Source organism: Theropithecus gelada, chromosome X (genome assembly GCF_003255815.1).
Source record: "Theropithecus gelada isolate Dixy chromosome X, Tgel_1.0, whole genome shotgun sequence".
Taxonomy (NCBI): Eukaryota; Metazoa; Chordata; class Mammalia; order Primates; family Cercopithecidae; genus Theropithecus; species Theropithecus gelada.
In genome coordinates, this window is record NC_037689.1 from 123,683,042 (window position 1) to 123,707,498 (window position 24,457).

At 37.1% G+C, this 24,457-nt stretch overlaps 1 protein-coding gene across 1 annotated transcript; it reads right to left on the minus strand.

The window, feature by feature from the left end:
* Positions 1-2,168: 2,168 nt before the first annotated feature.
* Positions 2,169-4,765, minus strand: DCAF12L2 (DDB1 and CUL4 associated factor 12 like 2). Its single transcript, XM_025373226.1, has one exon. The coding sequence runs from the start codon at positions 4,593-4,595 to the stop codon at positions 3,204-3,206; it is 1,392 nt and encodes a 463-aa protein (XP_025229011.1). The 5' UTR covers positions 4,596-4,765; the 3' UTR covers positions 2,169-3,203.
* Positions 4,766-24,457: the final 19,692 nt, after the last annotated feature.

Genomic DNA, 24,457 nt, shown 5'->3' on the forward strand with positions numbered 1-24,457 from the left:
CATTCTCTACCATTTTCTTCCCCATCCAGGCTTTTTAAAAATTTTCCTTATTCATTTATTTATTTATTTATTGAGACAGGTTCTCACTCTGTCACCCAGGATGGGGTGCAGTGGCATGATCTCTACTCACTGCAACTTTAACTTCCTGGGCTCAAGTCATCCTCCCACTTCAGCCTCCCAAGGAGCTGAAACTACAGGCCCGTACCACTACACCCAGCCAAGTTTTGTATTTTCTGTAGAGATGGGGTTTCACCATTTTCCCCATCCTGTTCTAGAACTCCTGGGCTCAAGCAATCTGCCTACCTTAGCATCCCAAAATGCTAGGATTACAGGCGTGAGCCACTGAAGCAGGCTTTCTCTCTTTTCATTGTTTTAAAGATCCTTCATATGCTTTTCTGTTCTACTTTTCCCTGAAAGGACAAGATTCCCAGTGTTTCATAGCACTCACCTTCCCAGAAGTGATAAATTGCATCCTGGGATACACAGCCAATTCTTCATGGGGTATGTTCTCCTGATGTCACAGAGGTACCTCAAATTCAGTAAGTCCCAAGTTAAACTGATCATCCTCTACCCATACTATCTATGCCTATTTTCTTTATTTTTATTTGGTGTCAATATTCATTCATATTCAAGTCAGAGCCTGAGAGTCCACCTAATTTTTTTTTTCTCATCCTTCACTTGAAATACTGTTTGTTCCTTTTATTTCCCCTCATTGTTTTGAATAACCTTCTCCCTCTCCACACCTACCCCACTAAGTTCAGACTTTTGTGGTCTCCTTTCTTGGATTTTGTTCAGTGACATCTTATACATTGGATATAACTTAAACCAGGGTGCAATAGACCAGGGAAACCTACTAGGTCCAGCTAAGTATCTAAGGAAGGTAGCTGTGTGTAATCCATCTCCAGGTACATGAGCCTGAATGGTGGGTACTCTCTTCCTTCAGTGTGGCAGCAATTTTATTGCTTGCCCTCATTTTCTTGTTCTTTGTTTCAGAACCTACTTGGTACTCTGACAACAAATCCAATTAACTCAGCCACAGTGGCTTAGAAAGAAAGGATCAAGATCAAGTAGATGTAAGATTGGCAAAGAGCACAGAGTTTGGTGACACACTGTTGGCAAGGGTGTGGTAAAGCAGGTGTGCATCCATTACTTGTAGGATGTTAAGGTGGTGAGAACTCTTTGGAAGGTGATTTAGCAATGGCTATTAATATAAAATGAACTTACTCATTGAACCAGTAATTCCATTTCTAGGAATTATCCTGCAGATATATTTACGCTTGTACACAAAGATGTATACATTTAAGTAATCACTGCAGAATAGTTTACAGTAACAGAAAACCGGAACCAACATAAATGATCATCAAAGGTGTAATGAATAAGTCAAGTGTATTCCAATCACACAATAAAACAGCATGCAATAAAATTAAGTAGATAAGAGAAAATCTCTAAGATTTTGTGATTAAAAAAGCACAGATACATACAGTATGTTATTATTTATATAAAAATTCCATACACACATACATGTGTTCTTATACATATATAGAGAAAATCTAAATGTGTATATACAAAAATTATACTGATGCTAATCTATGGGCTGGAAACTAGAGACCCTGGGATTTGAGATTTACTTTTAACTGTATACTTTTTATACTGTATGGTTTTTTGATCATGTACTTGTATTAAAATTATTTTAAATTAACATAAAACAAAACACAAAGATCAAGTGGCAAGTCTTAATATTTGTGGTCCAATATATAAGAAATAGCTGCAGATATAAAATGATATACATCTATGCTTTCTCCTCACATGGGAAATAACATATACAAACAGATATACAAATATATTTTATATGTAAGTAGTTATAAGTACCTGTATATTTGTATAAATGAAAAATGGTTTGTTCAGTCAACTTTATAAAAACACCTAGCCATCCTAACTTACACCAAGTATATTTTCATAACGTATTCAAGATGTTGTTTAATCTTTTAACTTTGTAAGCATAAGTTTCATTTTCAAAAAGAGATGTACAAAGTAATGTCTGCATAGCTAATGCTTCAGATTCAGCTTCTGTCTCAGAAAGTTTTGACTTTGATAAATACGTTCTCAGAAAGAAAAGTGAAAAAAGAAAGCATATGTTGAAGTATTAAGAACTTAAGTCTGCCACTTAATTGCTAAGATGATGAACACATTTTATTTATTTTTCTGCAACACATCACATACTGGATACAGAATTATCCATGTATACAGTAATAAAAAATCAGCAACACCTACTCTGAGCACAACTGCCACAACTGGCTTTTCACTGTAAATAACTACCTGAATTTAAAGAGATGTTTACCCCATATACCCCAAAAAATACCTCCTTGATTGCCCTACCACATACATAGACCAGAATTGATTAGTTCTGAAAATCTGTAGCATAGAAAAGCAGGCCATAATATAGCGGCTTTAAATAAGAACACGGAAGGCCTGAGGATAGTAAAGTTTTACTGAATAACTAAAATTGTTGATTAATAGTATGAACAACATTGTAAGATTTCTAACTAAGAGAACATATTTTTAAAGCATTTTACACATCAACAATATACAAACAATAGACATTCAGTTTCCAATATCCAAATGAATCACACTGCAGAATGGTGTGTACGACACTAGAATGGTGGCAATCTAGAACCTGAACTGCATTTTCTAATTAGAGTAAGGCTATAAATGATGGGTAGTTCCTCAAAACAACCCCAAAGATGCTTTGTAGCACACATTTCCCCAAAACACCACACATCTAACATGTGCAAAAGATCTGAACACTATTGCAATATTGATAAAACTAATGTACTGAATAGTAGTGAAGACTGCATCAACCTAAAGAAGGAGGGTATGTGAATCACTGAAAGACAATACAATTAAGATTTAGCCAAAACTCTTTGAATGAGAAGGCAAAAATATACTGCTGTTGGGAAACGTGAATGAGAGATTTAAAGCCAAAGTTTTGACTGTCGAAAAGACCACTTGTGCTCTCTCACTCCCACTGGCTTGCTCCCGCTCTCTCTTTATCTGCCTAATACACGAAGCACACGTAAGTTGGACTGGTTCCACCTGGAAGACAAAAGCCACACAAAGTTAAAAGCACAAATGCAGCCTGAAGAAGGAAAGTTAGGCGGAACTGAAAGGTAAACCTGTGCACTTTAAGAACAAGGCGTTCATCCTTAACTCCAGAGGCCTGCGTAGTTCCCATGGAGGCCTGAAGGGAGAGGCCCCCCAGCCACAAAGAGCTTCATCTCGGGCCAGTTGTAGCAGTGGGTGTAGAGCGCATTGGGGAACTCTTCCATGCCACCAAAGTAGTTCACCCAGACGTCATCCTGGTTGAGCCAGCCTCTGCCACAGGCAAGCTTGAGCTTCCTCCCTGCGGGCCCCGGCGTAGAGTCCAGACTGGCAGAGGCCCTCTCCTCCAGGAACTTCTGGGCCCGGATGTCATAGAAAAGCAGGGAGCCATGGCCGGTGCCCACAGTGATGATGTGCTGGTAGAAGCTCAGAGACCGCACACCTGTGCCACCTTCTCGAGAGCACAGGGGCCGGATGTTCTGCTGGCGCTGGCGCGGATCCAGGAAGGAGACGTGGGACTGGGAGCCCACAGCATAGAGAGACAACTCATCGCAGTAGGTCAGGCACACATTCTCTCGGCAGTAGGGCAGCCTGATGGACAGCAGCCTGGATAGTGTGCTCCGGGCTTTCCACAGGTGGAAGTAGCCGTCTAAGGACACCGCTCCCAGCTCCTGGTTCTTGCCGCTGAAGGCCAGGGCCCGCACCTTGCGGTTACTGGGGTTGGTGCTGGCCCTGGGTATGGCCTCCACATCCTTCGGACGGATGTGGGCATATACGGGGAGACCTACCTCGCTGTGCCAGGCAATGCTGCCATTGAACATGTCCGGGTCCATCCGCCACAGCGCCACAGTGCCGTCGCGGGAGCCGCTCACGGCTACGGTGTCACTCAGCCAGGCGACGGCGAAGATCCAGTCCTTGTGGCCATGGCGGTCGCCCAGGCACAGGGGGTCCAGGGTGGGCAGCTGGTAGATGGCCAGGCTGTTGGGGTTTTCGCCGCCGGTGGCCAGAAGCGTCTTGGAGGGATTCAGCTCGATGGCATGGATGCCGCAGCCCTGTTGGGCCTGGGCCAGCCCGGCCTCCTTGTCCCGCATGAGGGGGATGCGTGTGATGTGGCCTGACTGCACGTCCACCACGAAGAGCGTGTTACACTTGGTGCCGCACACCACCTGCCTGGCGTTCAGCCACTGTGACGCGAACACCTTGTTGAGGGTGCCCAGGTCCAGCTGGCGCTCCGTCAGCAGCTCGGGCAGCCTCTGGACGGCGTAGCCCCGAAGCTCGCCCTCGAAGCCCTGGAGCCCGGCGGGGCCCCTCGCTCCTACCTCCCGGCCCTTCAGATAGTGCACTAGCCTGCGACGCGTCGCTGGCCGCTTCTGCTTCTTGGGTAGCAGAGGCCCGTCTCCGTCCGCCGCCGCTAAGCCCTGCGAGGACGAGCTCCCGGCGCCCGCCTCGACCGCGGGCGCTTTCCGTTTCCTGCTACCTGTTTGCTGCTGGGCCATGGTGGGCGGCGGGCGATCCGCGGCGGCGGCGGCGGCAGCGGCAGCGGCTGCGGCGGCGGCCCGGCGGCGGTGGCGGCGCGTGGCACCCGTGTTGGCCGTGGCGGCGGTGGTGGGGATGGCTGCGCTTCCGCGTCAGCCGAGAGCTCAGGATCTCTAAGACCAAGAAGCTGGTGCGATCGCGGGCTCCCAGACTTCAGTCTGAGGCTCGGCGGCGGCGGCGGCGGCAGCGGCGGACCTGGCCAGAGATGCGCGGCCTGACGTAGCAGAGCCCGGGCTAAGCGGGGCGGCAAGGGCGGCAGTGGCGGTGCAGACCTAGGCGAGAGCGGGAAGAGTGTCTGGATGGCTGCGGGAGCGAAGTCAGTGTGGGGGGAGGACGACGCTGGGGCCCGAGTGTGAAGGGCGGAGGCAGTGGGAGGAGCTGCTGGGCGGGCGTGGGGTGCCTGCCGGGTAGCGGAGGCCGCGCGGGGTGGAGGCTGGAAGGGGGCGGAGGGGAGAAGGGGGTAGCGGAGCTGCAGGGGCAGAGTCGCGGAGGGCCGGCACCCTAGGTCCCCAGTATCAGACACGCGTTGTTTTGCTACCCTCTGGACAACGGCTAACTACCCTTCTTAAAATCCCTACTTCAATAAAATCTGAAACCTAAGATATAATCAAGCACGGGGCTAGAAGGAGGCCGAGCCACGATCTGCTTGGAGAAACCAGTGTGCGCTTGGTGTAATCTTGGGACACCCTTCGCTTAGGTTAGACATTGAATTTGGCAAGGGGTGGGGTGGGGGGCAGTTCAGCAGCGTCAGGGAGACCTTTACCCTCATGTCAGACTTGCAGTTTCTCCAGTTTCAGCTCCTGGATTGATGTCTTAAACAGTTTCAACCAAATAATTTTTTCCCCCTTCTCAAACTGAAGTCTTTGAGCACCTGAATCCCTGAGGGATGCGTTTCAAATGCAATTCCCTAGGTCCTGCTTTCCACCCAGGCGGTATCAGGGACCTTTAGTCAGAAAGCAGCCTCAGGAGCATCCAGGGCTGCAGTTATGATAGGGGTGGAGACATGAGGGTGAGGGGTTAAGAGAAGGGTTTTTCTCTAAGGCATTGAGTTCTTTCGAACTTAGCCCAGGGCGGGTGGAGTGAAGGGGAAGGGGTCCAGGAGAGGGGTACCTCCCTCTCTCCTGGGAGGGAAAGGTCAGCCCAAACTTTCAGTCATAGGAATCTTGGCAGAGCCCTGTCTTGGTGTGGGGGGCCCCCTTGGGCATTGGTACAGTACTCAGAGGAATGCACAGGATTTCCATAGGCACAGATGATAAAGAACTTTGCAAAGTGACTAAATGACAAAATGGTGAGAGTGTGGATATTCAAAGCATGAGTTTGGTAGTCTGAGAAGTTACATGATCCACACCTGCTCTGAAGCTTTAGGGCAGTCAATCCTAAAGCAAGCCCCCAATTCCACAGTAATACATTGTACTGAAATGCTGGTGGCTGATTCCAAGTCTGCACAGGCCCCAATCATCCTCCACAAAAAAAAAAAAAAAAAAAAAAAAAAAATGTTTGTTAAGCGGGTTTGCAGAAGTCGGGTGGTGAGTTAACTTTCCTTGATCAGAGATCATGAAAACTACTTTGTTGCTGTTTCCTCCCCATTCTCCCTGCTCTTTATACAACCTTATCTCAAGCCCAGAAACTCCGAGTGCACCATGGGTCGTTCACGTCACTCCAGTCCAACTGTTGCATCTTAGTGCCCATCCTCCCCTTCTCTGCCTCAATATTCCTACCCACGTTTAGTGCTGTATCAAGAGGAGGGTGAGGGTGATGGATTGGGAGTGACCTGACAATGAAAAAAAAAAATGTTGACAATTTCATAATTGGAAGTGACATTACTAGAGAAAAACTGATCACAAATTTCTTTAACCTAACCTATCTTAAGGCTTTCTTTTCTTTTCTAAATGATCCTAACTTAGAAAACTTGGTATCATATAAGACTTCATGGCATATATTTTTACTGTTGGGGTAATTAAAATAGGCTAAAAATCTTAGGCTATTATCAGACTGGTTGGTCATATATAACATATGTATAACAAATTGACTGAAATATGTATGTGTGTGTATATATATAGTTTATGTATTATATATATATGTATGTATATATGGTTTTTTCTCCACATAAACTTTTTCTTAATTTGTGCAAATATATGGAGTACATGAGGAATTTTGTTACATGTATATATGGCTAGTGATCAGGTCAGAGTATTTAGGGTGTCCATCACCAGAGTACAATACATTTCTGTTAAGTATAGTCACCCTTTCCTGCTATCCAACATTGAGTTTATTCCTTCAGTCTTATTGTATGCCTGTACCCTTTAACTCTTTCTCTTCATCCTCCCCTCTCCCCACTACCCTTCCCAGTTTCCGTTAACTTTCCACTCTCTACCTACATATGATCACAAATTTTAGCTCCCATATATATGTGAAAACATGGAATATTTGTCTTTTTGTGCCTAGCTTATTTCACTTAAGATAATGATTTACAGTTTCATCCATGTTGCTGCAAATGACATTTCTTTCTTTCTTTTATGGCTGAGTAGTATTACGTTGTGCATTAATACCACGTTTGTAAAAGTAAATAATGCTTATAACAGCTATTATTTATTGAAAACCTATTCATGGGCTGGAGGGATGTGCTAAATGCTTTAAATGCTAAATGCTTTATGTACATTTGGCATGGCAATAACTTTATAAGGTAGGTTCTATTTTTATTGCCCTGTTTTAAAATGAGGGAAATTGAGGCTCAGAAAAGGTAGTGACTCCCCCATTGTCACACAGCTAGTAAATGATAAAGTCAAGGTGTGAATCCCTGTGTGACTCTAATACTTTCATGACTTAAGACTATATTATTCAACAAACATTTTTTTTGTTTCCTTCTCTTAAAAACCATGTAAACTACCTCTGTTGTTGGAATTTTATCTGCATTGTCTTCTGTGCTTCTTAAAGATAACCGGAATTGATAAATAAAGAAATACTGAATGCAAATTATGTACAGCACTGTCTGTATGATATTTAAAGGCAAATATATCATCTCTGGGACCTATTTTTTAGACATTTCTTTTAATTAATACTTACGAGATGCAGTAATATGTACTCACAAGTTTTTTTGTGTTTGGTAAAAACATCCACATAAATCTCCACTTTTTGTTAATATAAATATGTAATATTTTAATATAATAATATGTCTATAGGGAGTGGTCAGATTACTATCATGTATTGATAAATGAACTAGGTTACATTCATCTGGAATATTATACCTGAAACAGATTTCTTTTATGCTAGGCTTTCAAATTTCTCTAAGCTCTTTAAAGCTGTACAAACAACTTTCAGACCAAAGGCAAGATATATTGAAAGATGTACAGTTTTGTATATGAACTTGCAATTTTGAACTTCCTTTGCATCTGGTTACTTCCATGTTCAGGAAAATACAATATCTGCTAATATATAACATCATAAATAGTGCATTTATTGTTGAAACAGTAGCTGCAATGGCATGTGATAAAAATGTCAGGTATCTGCATAGTTTTCTGAGTGTTGGGATCCTAGTTAGGTACTTCGGTTACCTCTGAGGGCCACTTTCTATGTGAGTATGAATATGTTGTCAGTCCTTACCAAGATATTGCTATGTTTATTACAGGTTTTTGCTTTGTATTAGACTGCCTGTCTCCCTACCCTAGATCCCCCTCCATTGGATGGGGTCTTACATGAATGGCTTCAGGGCACTGTCTCATGCTGTTCTCTAATTACTTAATGTATTTACATTTTGTTTTCCCAATCAGATTGTAAGCTCCTCGGAAGGTTACATGTTTCCTACTTCTTTCGCACCATCACACTGTTCTAGGTAAGCAGTAAATGGTTTATAAAACTTGGGATTGGCTTGTTGATAAGTAAAGAGAACTAAAAGAGAGAAAAGAAATTGAAATATCCAACAAGTAGCAGATATTCTGAAATTAAATTACTTGAAGTGGAGAAACTGAGGGACTGGAATTGAATTGTAGTAATGCCACATAACTTGTTTGAATTTACATAGATACCTATGCTGACCTATTTTGACCTATATATCTGTATATACATAATTTCAAACAAGTTATGTTATACTATTATATATATCTATTTTCATTTACATTTATATATATATGTTTCCTTGAACCATCGGATGATTTCATCAACTGGGTCTGTCCACCTTTCTAATCTATGAATGAAAAAATGAGATGTCTAGCCAATACTCATGATAGATTACCAATTAAAAATTAAGGCAGAATATTTGTTATTTCCCTGTGGTATCGTGAATATAAACTTGTGTCTAAATGTGATTTAAATTATGTTAAAAGTGCTAGATTTTATGTCCAAAACTAAAATAGTCTCAGGAAAAATATACTGAAAGTTGAGAAAAAGGTGGGGCAATAGTAAGACGGGTGGATCAGTAACAAGTCTGTTTGAATAAATTCTGAAAGTGGCTTTTATATAATCTATAGAAAAATAGATGTTATAAATAAGGCCTTACAAATTGGAGCATATTTTCAGGTATAGAGGCATTTGTGTTCAGAAAGATGATCATATAGTCATTTCCAATATGTTGTATATAGACATGAAACAAAGATGCCCTTAAAAGTATTTTGTGACATCTTTCTTACATTTGTATGTATAGCCTTTGCATTATCTTTATCAGCAAGTATAAATATAAGACACTAGAAAAAGAAATATAGTTAATTAAGCTTGTTTTAAAATAACATATCATAATGATATGGTTACTTATACCAGACACAAGACAAAATATTCTTGAATTATTAAATTGAATAAGTTTTGCCTTAATCTCTAATTATAACACAGTCATAACATTTTCAAGCTGTGACCTTCTCCAGTCTCTTAAGATAGGCAGCTATGAACCTGGTTCGTAGTCAGATTATTCTTCCAAACTTCATCATGCACAAAGTGATATAGATGACTCAGCAGGTTGTTTCTCCCTACGATGGCACAACTAAAGGCATATGCTGTCAGATGGGGTAAGATAGGAAAGACTTATCACATTATTACATTTACTATAAACAGCATTAGAGGAAAGAAGGCAATTTTGACTGCATGACCTCTTCTATGCCCTACTCCTCTCCATATTTTCTAAGAGGAGGGAGTGTGTCAGAGTTCAAGCTTGGGCTTTGTGTTATGAGAGGATAGATTCAATGCTAGTTATATGTTTTGTGGGAGACACTACAGTATAGTGGTTATGTGAATCGGCTCTGGAGCCAGATAACATATTTTGAATTCTGGTTCTAGGGCTTGTTGGCCTTGGAACTGGACCAGTTAAATATTCCCTTTGCAATTATTCCCAGATTTTTAAAATGGGGATAATAGCACTTATTCCATAGGGTTGTTTTGATGGCTAAATGAGTTAATACATATATAACAATAAGAATAGTGCCTGGCAGATTATAAAGCACCTAATACATTTCTAAAAACTACCTTCCCTCCTTTCCACTACTTTACTTTACAAAGACAGCTTGGTAGCAATGCTAATAGGGTTTTGTGAGTGTCCGCTGTATTGTGAAACACATATAAACACCACTATGAAAACTGGCACACACGGGGATAAATTATTTGTAGTCTGAGCTACTCGTCTATTCACATACAGCTCATCAATGTCTATTTTGTTGCCAACGTAAAGATGAACATTAGTGTGGGAAGAATGTATTGTAACAATAACTTTATGGCATGCTAGTAGATCACCAAGTGGAAGTTGTAAGGTTTATTTTTTGAAGCAGACTTGGGTTCCTTTTGCTAATAATTGTCTATATAAATATGTGCCCAAAACAAAGAACTGATCTTTTCTTAGATTTAGAGCATTTCTTATCAGTTGATAGTTGTGAAATTGGATAGAGGTGACTGAGAAAAGGCCATAGATAATGCTCCAATATTAGCTAGTTACATAAAAGAAGACCTGGAGGAGATTATGTCCATAAAATTGATTGAGAAGGCCGGGCGCGGTGGCTCAAGCCTGTAATCCCAGCACTTTGGGAGGCCGAGGCGGGCGGATCACGAGGTCAGGAGATCGAGACCATCCTGGCTAACATGGTGAAACCCCGTCTCTACTAAAAATACAAAAAACTAGCCGGGCGTGGTGGCGGGCGCCTGTAGTCCCAGCTACTCGGAGGCTGAGGCAGGAGAATGGCCTGAACCTGGGAGGCGGAGCTTGCAGTGAGCCGAGATCGCGCCACTGCACTCCAGCCTGGGTGACACAGCGCGAGACTCCGTCTCAAAAAAAAAAAAAAAAATTGATTGAGAAATCATTCTATTCCATGCTCTGAAATGTTTTAACCAGATATATATGCCGAGTTGCTATTTTCCCAACCTTCAATACCAACTTACTCCTAGCTTTAAATGTATAATATATGCCAAGGCATCTCAGTTTTGTATCTCTATCCCAAACCTGTTTGTTCAACTTCCTACTTGACATCTTGGCTACCAAAACAGAACTTCAAATTCAGACCGTATAAGTTCAAGGTCTTGATTTCAGCCCCCATGTACTTGAGCTTATATAGTTCCCTGTTTTAATGAATAGTACTACCATCCATCAAGCTGTACAAACTGGAGTCTTAGCAACTATCCTTGACATAAATTTCTTATCTTCCGGTTCAATATTCCACTTTCTATCATTTTTCAAATTCATTTGAGTGTCAGTATATCCACAGCTACCATCCTTTCCCAAGCCACCTTCATAAGTGATTTTCCTAAAACTACTCTTTTCCTCCTCCATTCAATTATCCAGGCTGTACCCAGAGTAATGCTCACAAAATACAGATCTGCCCGTGTCACTAAACTGATTTTAAAAAGATAATATTTTCCTGTTGTCTTAGGATAAAGACCAAAATCCTCAATGCAGCCTACAAGGCCCAGTATGATATGTGACTTATGTTCTACAGCCACATGTTAATATTTCTCATTACTTTTTTGATCCAGCCACACTGGCCCTTTTTCATTTCCTCACTGATGTGAAATAACTTCATGCCTCAAATCCTTTTTGCATGCTGTTCTCTCTGCATGAAATGCTTTCTCCCTGTAGGTCTTTCCACCTTTTGTCCCCACAACCCTCCGCCACCCACAGATATCTTAGCTTGTTAACTCCTTATCCTTCAGATTTTAGGTCAAGTGTCATTTTCTTAGGGAAACACTCCTTGACCACCCAGAATACGTCAGATCTCTGTTCCCCCATTATACATGGGAGGATTCTCATAATGTTATTTAATGGCATTTATCAGAAAGGAAATTTTGTAGTTATTCCTGTGATTCTTTTTTTAATGTCTACATCCACCAGACGTTTGAACAAACACTCCCCGAGGGCAAAGTTGATGTCCATTGTGCCCACTACTTATCTCGTGTCTAGCATGCCATATAAATACTCAACTGATATTTGCTGAATAATTACTGAATGAAATTTTAAAGACCTTGAATTTTTGTTCAACTGGTACATCAAAACTCTTCACACTATTTGACAAACAACCTCTCCTTTTCAACTGGTGTTAATAATAACTTTGCTCCATTAAATTTTAAAGTTTGTTAAATTGTTTACTCTTCAATTGTGATTCTAGTTGGATAGATTCAAAATATAATATGCTCCATTTTCCAAAAGGTTAACCCTATATTCCTGCAAAACTATGGATTGATTGATATGACAGACAGCTCCAGAAAACATTTTGCAATTAGATTGCAAGTACGATACTCTACTATCAACCACTGATGTGTTATCTTTTAGCTATGGAAACATCTGCTCCAAATGACAGAAGGTTGCTTCCAGCTTTGGTCTATCATTATTGTTCTAAGGAAAAGCATCAGCTAGGACAGGGTAATATACGTTTAAAGTAGAACCTCAGCATTTCATGCTTATCTAAAACGGGTGATTTGATTTCATGTAATAATGAGAAGACTGCAACAGTCCCCAAAGAAACTTTGTTTCAAGTAGCATCAAATAGTTATATCTTAGCTGTCCTTGTCTTTAAAATAAAATTTTATGATCTGATATTACTTTCTGATAGATTGAATTTTCCTGTGCTGTTACTATGTACAAAAAGTTTAGTGTCTGTGCATATGTTGATGGCATAGTTTTCCTGTCAAGAACTAGAGTAGCTTCATTAACAAACTAGTGTCAAGAATGGCTCAATATTTTTATGTGAAATCCTGAAGTCATTGTTTTCACCAATTATCTTCCAAAATTCAGCTGGCCAATTCTAAATTACTTCTAGCAACATGGTAACTTACTTAGTTATTTTCACAGGCTGAGAACATTTTGTAACTAATGCATCATAGGAAAAACAGTGGGAATCTACTGTTTTGTATCAAACTTCACATGGGTTTTGTACCTTCATGGAAAATGCCTAGTAACTGTTGTTTTGATCATTTTGGGGGGCCAAATTCATCTATCCCATATTCTGTAAGAACTCAGGGGCCTGAGGGGAGCATTTGTCCAAGTACACAACAAGTAATCTAAATGTAGTTCTTAAACCACACCAGGTTTTGCCTGCAGGTATTAACCACATACTACACTGGTGAGAAAGCAGTATGCCATTTCCTTTGGTTGAGAATAATGATCAAGCTTCCAAGCTTTCATAATATAGAACCTTACCACATTATAGAACAGTAGCTGATAATGTGGGCTTTAAAAATAAATAAATAAGTATGTATTCTCAGTTCTCAGGCAATCTTTGTCTCACTTAACCCACTGAAAAATTAGCTTTTTAATCTATTACAATTTCATACAAGTAAATGCTTAGTAAATGATAGCTATTATTCGTATCTGGATTTTCCAAGCCTCTGGACCTGCTCATAATTAACAACGTAGACTACCGTTCATTCTCATCAGAGAATGTAACCAAAATGCCTCTATCTGGGCATCCCTTTCCCCAGATTGTCCACCATCTCCTTGTTTGCCCAGCAAAGACATCCTCATCCTTCAAGTCTTATCTCGAACACTCTCTCCTCTATGATAACTTATTTGACTCTGTCAGATAGGTTTAAGGGCATCTTCTCTTCTAAAGTCTGTATATACTTCCCTTATAGCAATTAATATACTTCATTACAGTCACTGGCTTGTCTTATTTTAAACTAACTGCAAGCCCTTTTGAGGTAGAAATATTTTTAAAAATATATTTGGATCCTCAGACCTAGCACAGTGCCTGACATACACATAGCCCATATACATTGAGTGAATGAACACTCAATGAATGAATAAATGAATTTGGCTTCTATCAAAACCACTGTTAATAAAATATAATATTTAGCATTTTGAAAGTGAATTCACATACTCTCAGTTTTATTATTGAATCACCTGAGGTCACCAGAAGACTTGATTGTAGGATCAGATAATATTAGCACTTGCTGAATCAGTTTCACTCACTTGCACTTTCATTTTATGCTTTAGGCAGTTATCAAAGGTCATTAAAAATACCCAAATAGCTATATGAATATTTCTTCTGCATTTATTGTAAATGTGTTATGAAGGGCACTGATCATCATATTGCTCAATGTCCCTTTTGTACAATGTCACACAGCAAATTAATTTTATAATCTAATTCCAAAAAGCTTTTATCTCTTGTAATTACAATATTTCCTCCTTTCTGACTATGAGCTCTATATAGAATTGCAGGCTATGAAGCCAGAAAGTCCTTGATTTGAACTTTGGCTCCACTTAGAGCTTCAGTTTTGTGAGCCTGGACAAGGTACTTTTTTGCAACCTCAGTAACTTCGTCTGTAAAATGAAGATTATAACTCCTACTCTCCATGGATATAGTGAAGATAGATATAATATCAAAGTGACCACAAAGTTCCTGGCACATAATATATGCTGAGTATACAATAAAAATAATTTCTATTTTTGACCTGGCTGCTAGGAAGCACAAAGACAAATATAATACTTAATCATAGCAACTATGTCAACTTTTATAATTTTTCTCTTTCTTCATTCTAGTTTTCATTATTTTGAATTTTATTCTTAAAAGCCCCTTCAAGTAGTTGTGGAAATAAGGTATATAAAATTTTTAATAGTTTATTATCTGTGAAATCTCTACAAAAATGATCACCACTAGAAAGCCTAAAGTTCTAATTATCATATGCAGATGTAAAGTAGTAGGGAATATTGAGATGTAAGGCACAGAGAAAAACATGTAATATTTCTGTAAGTTTATCCCTCTTTTGGTCCCATAATATCATGAATACCACCATTAGAGATCGTTGTAGGGATTCCTCTCCCATCTGGATTTTTGGGGTGTAAATACACAGATATATATTAAAATATTATATTAACTTTTTATCATCAAAATAAATGGGATCAAAGATAGGAAAGGTTTCCTAGAGGACAAAGACCTGAAAAGGAGAATAAAAGAAGGGAAGAAAATGTTTAAAATATTTTAGAAGGAAAATGGGGAGGAACAGAGAACACTGACTTTGTCTATATCTCAATTTGTTTTAGGAAGACTTTATCATACTATTCTCTGGAATGCAACTTAAAAAAGAAACAACTGCTTTACAATATGTGCTGTAACTAAAAAGACCAACTATGGAACATGTATTTGAATTGCTCACTGATATGATTACAAACAAAATGAAGAAAGGTGGGCTAGATGCTAAGACAAGTAGGTAGATGACAATTCAGATGATTAATGATTGTATTTTCTCAACAAAGATTTATTAAATGCCTGTGATGTATTATGTAGGCATTAGAAAAAAGGAAATACAAAGATTAATGGTATTTAAAGTCTTTGCCTTCAATGAATTGTCATTCTCTAATGACAAAAAGATAAAATGGAAAGACCTAGAGAGTAGGCCAGACTTATTCACCACACACTTATTAAATAAGTTCTATATATTAGGACCTTTGCTAGCACCTGTGGGCATATTACATGATTATATATTTTCTAAGTACATACCACATTATATATTATGCACGTATAGTAGCATATATTTATGTTTATTATATATGTACATTTCATATATTTATTTATAACCTCCATTTGTTGATAACTTGTGCTGCACTACAGGTTTTACATATAATATCTCTACTCTAAACAAATAAACTTCCATAATAGAGGGCATTCTTTTAACTTTACAGATTAAGACATTGAGGTTTAATTAACTGAAATGTCTAATGAGTGGCAGGGCTCATATTCAAACCCAGGCCAGTGCCCTTTCCCCCATGACACTGTATCCACTACAATATTTTTTCTCGGACCTTTGCCAGTACTTAGATAGGTGATGAACAGGACATGAGAATGGGATCAAATAAGCAAATATGCTATATTCTCAATGCCTGACCACTGAATGATTTGAATAGCTCCCCTAAATCTGAATGGGTGAATGGAAACTTCAGCAAAGACATGATTTCCATCCTTGTCCTGCCAGCATCTTGCTAGATGTGGTAGGCAGCCTCTACGATGGTCTCCAATGATCCCTGCCTTCTGGGGTTAATGCCCTTCTTTAAGTAATCTCCTTCCCTTTTGTGTAGGTTAGACTAGTGACTTTATTCTAATCAATAGGATATGAAAAAAGTGATGGGATATCACTTCTATGAGTAGGTTACAAAAGACTGTGACATCCATCATGCTTTCTCTCTCTTGTTTTCTCACTGGCTTACTCTGAGATAAACTACCTTCCATGTTATAAGTTGCCTTATGTAGAGACTCAGATGGTAAAGAAATGATGTCAGCCAATAGTCAGCAAGGACCCCAGGCCTGCCTGTGGTCACATCAGTGAGCTTAGAAGCCCCAGCTAACATCTTGGTTGCAACCTGATGAAAGACCTTGAGCCTCATTTTCCCATATAAGCTGTGCCCCGATTTTCTCATCAACAAAACTGTAAGATAATAAATATTTGTTTTTGTCAGCCACTATGTTTTAGGGTAATTTGTTCCACAACAATAAATAACTTATACACCAGGAAAAAATATTTCCCAGATTTGTTCAGAGTTGATTGTACCAAAATGATGACTAGAATGATGATGCAACACAGAGCAACAGATACATGGATTGAGCTCTTGAGACGTAAAACAGGGAGCATTTAATCAAGCACCAGACCTGTAATATATTATCTTAGTCATTTAAATTAACTCCAAAGTAATACTACATTCCAGCCCATTTGGTTGATGAAGAAACTGATGCATGACAATTTACAAGTTTCGCAGCCAGTGAAGTAGCAAAGTTTTGATTTGCACTCTATGGTGTAACTCTAGAGTAAACATTCTAAAACAGCCGTGTCTGTACTGTGCTATACAGTCTCAGTTTATTGCCTATAGGTTTGATAAGGGGTTTTCTCTCTCCTAGTCTTTTAAAAATTAGGTTATTAAAATAATTTTTATCACGTTTATAGATAAAATTAAAGTGAGAATTATAATGAATATGAAACAACAAAAAATATCAATAGATTAGGGCAATGTTCAAAATTTAGCATGGTTACATTTAATGCAAATATGTGTTATATCTGCATATTTAAAACATTTAAGAATAAAGTAGAAGTTACATGCCTTTACACTTCGAAACCCATGTAGTCAAGTACTATGTGCTTGAATGGCTAGTATATATGAGATATTCAATGAATATATGTTGAGTAAATGAATAAATCTCACATAGGATATTCAAAAATCAGATGGATCATTTGAGTTATATAAACTTTAAAGCTCTTTTTTACTCTGACAGTCTGCGATTAAGAGTGTAACTGAAAAATGCAGGTATGTTACATATAATTGTAAATCATGCATTTAAGAATGTGAAGGCCACACTTGTAGCATTAAAAAAAAGGCATATCTTATCTGACAATTACTGTAGTACAAAACAGATGATGACTATTAATCAACACAGTATGCAGAATCAAAAATCATCAAAGTATGTTTTAATAAAGCATAAATTATTAGCTCAATTTTGGTAGTTTTGCAAATGGGCAGGCTATATAAAATAAGGAAACATTTTGTTCTGTTAAATAAAATGATAGAAGAAGGTATAGATGAAAAGTTTTCTTGTTTTTACTGGGTAGATGTTCTAGAAACAGCAAGAAAAAAAATCAAAATGAGATTTAAGTTATTTAACTCTCATCAGCAAATATTGATGAACTCTATCGATAGATACTCATTCAGAGTCTATTAAGAGTGTAATGATATGCTAATTCTGTAGAGCATGTGAAAGAGTAACAAATAATGGCCCATGCTCTCAACGAGCTTCTAATTTCATCAGGATGATATGATGAAGTATGTTAACATTAAAAATAATTTTTAAAATTTATGATTATAATATTAAGTGCCAATATGAACAGATACAAAGGAGACATAAACTGTCTTATATGTGTAGGAGAGTTGAGAAGGTGATTACTTACTGCAGCCTGTGGCATGGAGAGAAGAATTCATGGAGGATATGTGACCTTTTTGAACTTTGAAGTTTATTTGGTTAATATGGGAAGCACAGTGGAGGAAAATATTCTAATTGAAGCAGAGTAATTGTGTTGTGGAAAAGTAGAAAATTGACTTGAATCTCAATAAATGTAAATGATAATACTAATGATTTACTAACATTTAAAATTTTTCAACCTATTGAGTTGGTAAGTATTAATAACTAAAGCCTTATTCTGTGGTTGTAAAAAGATTTCCTAGGCAACTAGACTGACAGCTCTGAGAGATTATACTGGTATTTCAAAACCTTAACACCCTGCCTCTTTTTTGAACTGTGTATAAAGTTCTAGTTCACACAGTGAATTGGAAAAGAACTATTAATTGTTTAAAATTTGGTTCTGCCTCTTCTCTTTGTACAAATTGGCATGTACAAGAATAGAAAAAATGAACAAGGTAATAGTTGGAAACATATCATTTGTAACAAGAGACAAATCAAATTTTTTAATTTAAAATACTCTAAACTTTGAAACTGCAAAATCTTATGCACTTAAGTGAGCTATTTTTGCTCTCTGGCATAAAATTTCCGTCTTCTGTTCCTCCTGAGCTTCAGAGACAGGTCAAAATAAATTTACAGTGATAAAATTAAGGGCTTAAACATGCTGTTCTTGTATATGTTCATAAAGACTTTTCTTCTACCTACTTTATTTGCTGTGGAGTTTCTAATACTCTTGACTTGGTTGGTAGCAAAGCCATTCTATCACATAAGGTACAAAAATGTCATTTTGAAAGCCTAATAACTTTTTAAAGTATTACATCACAGACCATAGAGAATGAAATAATTTGTGGTTGTTAATGTGACTGAACATATGGAGTTCACCTATGCAAACGGAAACAACCCTCCTTTCTTCTTTAACTTTCCAGTCAAATAAAAACATTTTGCAAATTTTAGATGAAATCATGTTCTGAAATTTAAATCATATGCTTTCATTGGCATGGGAAAGACTACTGACCTTCTTTAAGTACATAAAGAAGGGTGTCTCATGTTATTTGAAGATATTTTGGGTTTGTTTTTTAATGTGAGCCTTATGTGAACAGGGAACCTTGCTTGAGTGTGTTTTGAAAGTGGAGAGGGGTGCCAGATTCCAATTCTCCATTGGAGAGCTGGCAAGTTGCCCAACTCAATATTCATCCACTAAGCAGAAAAATATTGATGTTCACAGAGAAAAGAAACATGCATTTTAAGGTGTAAATAAAATGTGTCACTTTGTAAGCATTTAAGGAGTAAGAGGAATGAGATATTCCAACTTACATTGACACATTGACACCAGCCATGGTAAAAAAAAGAAGATAGAATGTCCTAAGGTTTACTTACTGTGTTTTGAATGTTATTACTGGAAGTATATAAAGACAAGTATTATTTAATTTTGCAAACAAAAGTGTCTACCAACAAAACAATCAAGTAAGGTTAAATATTTTATATTTACATTATATATACATATTATGTGTATATTACATTGCATATGTGTGTGTCGATATATACGAGAGAGAGAGAGAGAAGACTTTTGTCTTTTTAGCTTTGTATTTTTTTATTATGGATTAATTTCATTCCCTCTGAAGTACTGACTCAGTGATTTGCAAAACTCAGAAAATAAAGGTAGGCAATTTCACAGAGTATTTTGTTTGCTTGACCAGATACACAGAGATGATTGGAACAAGTTAAAACTGTTGCATACATGTACTATCGTAAGTCTCAATTATATTCCCTGCAATGTGTAAGTTAGCCCAAGATGCCACATTGAAGTTCAACTATCCACAAACCCTTTAGACCTTGGTAATTAACAGTTTTGACAACACTGGGCCATTAAGCAAAACTGGGGCAGATGGTGACTCTCAGTATACATTCAATATGCAGCATGAATGAGTGAAAATATTGTAGTCTGTGGGAGCATCTTTTACAGTCATAGTGAGCTTTACTTGTCCATGAAGTATTGTTTTTTCTTTTCATTTAATATTTTTAATTGACATGTAATAAATGCACATATTGATGGGGTAGAAAGTGATATTTTAATGTGTATACAATGTATATGATCAATTTAGGGTAATTAACATACCCATCATCTCAAACATTTATCAATTCTCTGTGTTGAGGACATTTCAAATCCTCTCTTCTAGAGAGATTTAAAAATATACAATAAATATTTTTAACTATAGTCAGTGCTATAGAACACTTATTTCTATTATCTAAATTGTAATTTAGTATTTGTTAATCAACCTCTCAATATCTCCCCTTTCCATTCCCCTTTCCATCTTTTAACAGCCAGTACTCTACTCTCTACATCTATAAGCACTTTTTTTTTTTTTTGCTACTACCTATAAGTGTCTTTCTGTCCCTGGCTTATTTCATTCAACATAATGTCATCCAGGCTTATCAATGTTTGCCCCAAATATCATTGTATTTGTATATCTTCTTTTGAGAAATGTCTCTTCAGATCATTTGCTCATTTTAAACCAGATTATTATTATTATTATTATTATTATTATTATTATTATTATTTTGCTGCTGAGTTCCTTCTATATTCTGGATATTAAACCTTTGTCAGATGTATAGTTTGTAGATGTTTTCTTCCATTCTATGGCTTTTCTCCTCACTCTGTTGATTTGAGAGCATTGAAAAGTGATTCCATTAACAAATATTTTTAATTTGATATGGAACTTTAAAAATGATACAGTGATTAGAGACATTCATAAAGTAAGTCCCTTCTCCTGTCTCATGAATCATTGAGCTAATTCAGCAGACATACACCTTTTTTTATGTGTGCCCACCGTTCTATTTGATGCTCAATAAATACTTCTTGAATAATGAATGAATGGATATTCTATTAGCTTCTTAAAGGAAGGAACCATGTCTCAAAAATCTTTTGATCCTCAGAGACCAGAAGAGTATTTGATACAACGTAGACTATCAGCAAATGTTTAATCCATATGTATTCCAAAATAGAGAATAAATGTAAGAATATAACTTAAGCTTATCCTCCCTTATAAGCAAACCTCACACTCTGCGAAATACCTACTATCTTGAGCTCTCAAATATCTGAGAAACTTCAATTAGAGTTTAACTATATGGTTAACATAACATTATGTTAATAGTAGCAATCAAAGGAAGCTTATAATACCCAAATAACTTATTTATTTATTTATTTATTTATTTATTTATTTTTACATAGCTAAGGAAAAAGCAAAGTCTTGGAAGGCAGGCAGACAACGGTTTAAATCCTGGCTACATCCAGCAAGCCACAAACTGTGCAATCTGAGGTAAACTATTAAACTTCTGAATCTCTTTCCTTACATATAAAATGTGGCTAATAATATCCATTTGAGATAATTAAATAAAAGATATAAAATGTCATTGTGTTATAAATAATTAGATAGAAGGCAGATAAAACAGTTTCTCAAATATTTTTTTCTGAGTACTTTGCTTGATACTATCCATAATGTTGTGAGTATTGCTAAGATGTGCTTAACTAAAATTCAATTATCTGAAAAATGGATTTTGCTTTTCTGTAAGAAAGGCTATACCATTGTCTAGAGACAAATTATAAGTTCTGGGATGGCACTATGTTTTAGTGTTAAGATTATTGTGTTTGGAGGCAAAACATCCATGTTAGAATCCTGGTTCTTCTACATTCTAGCTCTGTGACTTTGGATAAGTAACTTCATCTCTCTGAGTTTTACATTCCACACCTTTAAAATAAAGATAATAATACCTGCCTTACCTGCTTGTAAGGTTGTTCTGAGAAACAAATGAAATAATGGATGTGAAAATACGTTGTAAAGTGCAAGCATCATGAGTGTGCTAAGTATTATTATTGCTTTCTCTATGTTAGATTTGTCTTGGTAGTTATGTTAATTGATTTGTCAGTACTATTAGTTAGTGGTTAAGATAATTTATTGAGAATAATGACAAAAATTGCTTAGGAAACACATCATCAACAATGATAAATTTTTATTTCAGTCTCTACTACAGAAATGATACATGCCCTTAAAAATTATATATATTTTTTATTTCCAAAGTCTCAAGATAGGAACAAAAACAACTTCAATTAGTGCAGGTTAATATGCATACTGCAAGGTGGTAACACATGGTGAGATACTGGATTAAGAGAAACACTGTAATTGCAAATGTATCAGAGTGTTTCTCATTGACAATAAGGATTTTTCATGATCTCATCTGTTTCTTTGGCTAAGAAAGGCACCGAGTCAGATTTTCCCCTGCTATTAAACTACTGTGTTAACATTTTATTAAGTGGAATTGTAGTAGTTCCAAAATGTCAATATAAATAGCTTACTCTCAGGGAGTAGACTTTCTACTTGGAGAATCTGGCTTGTTCATTCACAATAAGAATACTTCAAGAATTAACCATTGAAATTTTGCATGAAGCATTTATGCACATGTATAACCATTGAGAAATGTCACAGATAATGTCTTCAAACTTCAGTGATTTGTAAAAAAATCAAAGTATTTGTTCAAAATAGTTGTCGAACCAAAGAACCTTAATTTTGCTTATTGTTTGGCATTAATTGCTAGCAGAAAGCCTCAGTTCGTACTAAAATTTGAAACGATGTTTCATGGCCAAGTAACATTATTTTTATGATGACAGTTGCGTAAATGGTGGTGGTGGGGAGAAATGGAGTTTTCAAAGGGATGGAACATGGTTAGTAATAGAGACATTTAATCAGGAAACTCTTACAACAAATAATTGAAAAATAAATCTTTATCTGTTGTAATAAGATTCTATATGTAGATGTGGGATTTGTGTGGGTGACAGAAAGATTGAAATCACTGGAAGCTTTCAGCCATGAAGGAGTTGTACATTGTAAACATTCAAATCAAGATCTTTCATCCATGGCAGAATGGCTTGTTACTTTGCACAAAGAACAATAAACTGGCTCATAAGCAAAGTGAGTAATTTTTTAAAAACACACTACTGCATGTATAACAATCATCACAACATATCTGTCAAGCACAACATGTATAAATACAAAGGGGATTTTATATTAAATCTTAAAGCCAGAAAAGCAGGAGAAAACTATGATGGTGATTCAGTGATCTTTGCCTTGTACTTGAGAAGTCAAATGGGTCCAAGAAGTAGGTAATAAGAAAGACTGAAAAAATTACCTTGTACAAATTACTGTCCTTGTGGTGAATATGCAAAATGAAAAATATTATTGAAAGATAGCTTCATTTATTTACTGAGAGGAACAAAAAATTAGGGAACTAGAATTTTTGAAAATCATTTTTCATCTTAATGAAGAGGCCTTGCTGATAATCAATATGTGACAGGCATACGTTTTATTTTCTGTGACTCTAAATGACTCACAGCTAATGGTACAAACAAAAATATATTTGATAAAACATGAGAATTTTCTTACCATAATTTTGAATGCAGCTATATCTTTAGTTTTCCAATAAAAGGAAGGTGATGTTATTTTGCCTTTGCTAGGATGTTGCTTTAGCTAAGTCAAAATGATGATGACAATAATAATAATATAATGGAGGCCCAATGAAGGGTTTTTTAATGGAATGAAAGGTCAGGATTTACAAAAACAGACTTGTGCTTTTAAAGACTCAAATAATTTTTACGTAAATTATATCAAAGACAGTTGCCAAAAGTTTTTCATATTTGAGGAATTCAATTATGCTTGAAAGAAACTAAACCTTTAATAGGTCAGTATATTTAATGTTTAGTAGGTATGAAAGAAAATTTACTAGATAAATTTATTCAAACCTGGCCTCAAATTAAAATTTATCAAACTGTCATTAAATTATTCCTGGGAAATCACGCTCCCAATGAACAATTTTAGTATGATTTTAGTATACCTCACTTTCTTGAATTCTCTTTTTAATGAAAGTTAACGTGAATGTGCTCTCTCTCCCCCATCAAGCATGCTGACATACACACATTTACTCATACATATAGGTGCAATAAACACAGTCGGGGACGCACACAGACACAACACACACACATGCTCCCCACACACATCTGGTGTTAAGAAAACCAATTACTATGAGGATAATACTTACAGTCTACATAATCCTTTTTCTATCCCAGTTCAAAAAGTTTCATATGCAAATTCAATAATCAGTGGCAGAATAACTTAGGAGGGTTATTACAAAATGATACAAAAGAAAATTAAATAATCATAAATGGTAAACAGAAAATTAGATGTCAGTAGACTGCTTTTAAATAGATGACTGACTTCTGATATGAAAATGCACATTTAAATGCTTAAAAATAAAACACTTTGAGCATAAAGGACATAGTAAAAGTTCAATTAATAAGAACACTCGGGGAAAGAGGTAGTAATGAAGGTTTTGATTTTGTTTGTTGCTGTTTTTTGGTTTTTTTTTTTTTTGGTTGTTTTCTTTATTTTGTCTTGATTAGAATAGACTTCTTGTTTCAATCTCAGATGTTGAAGACC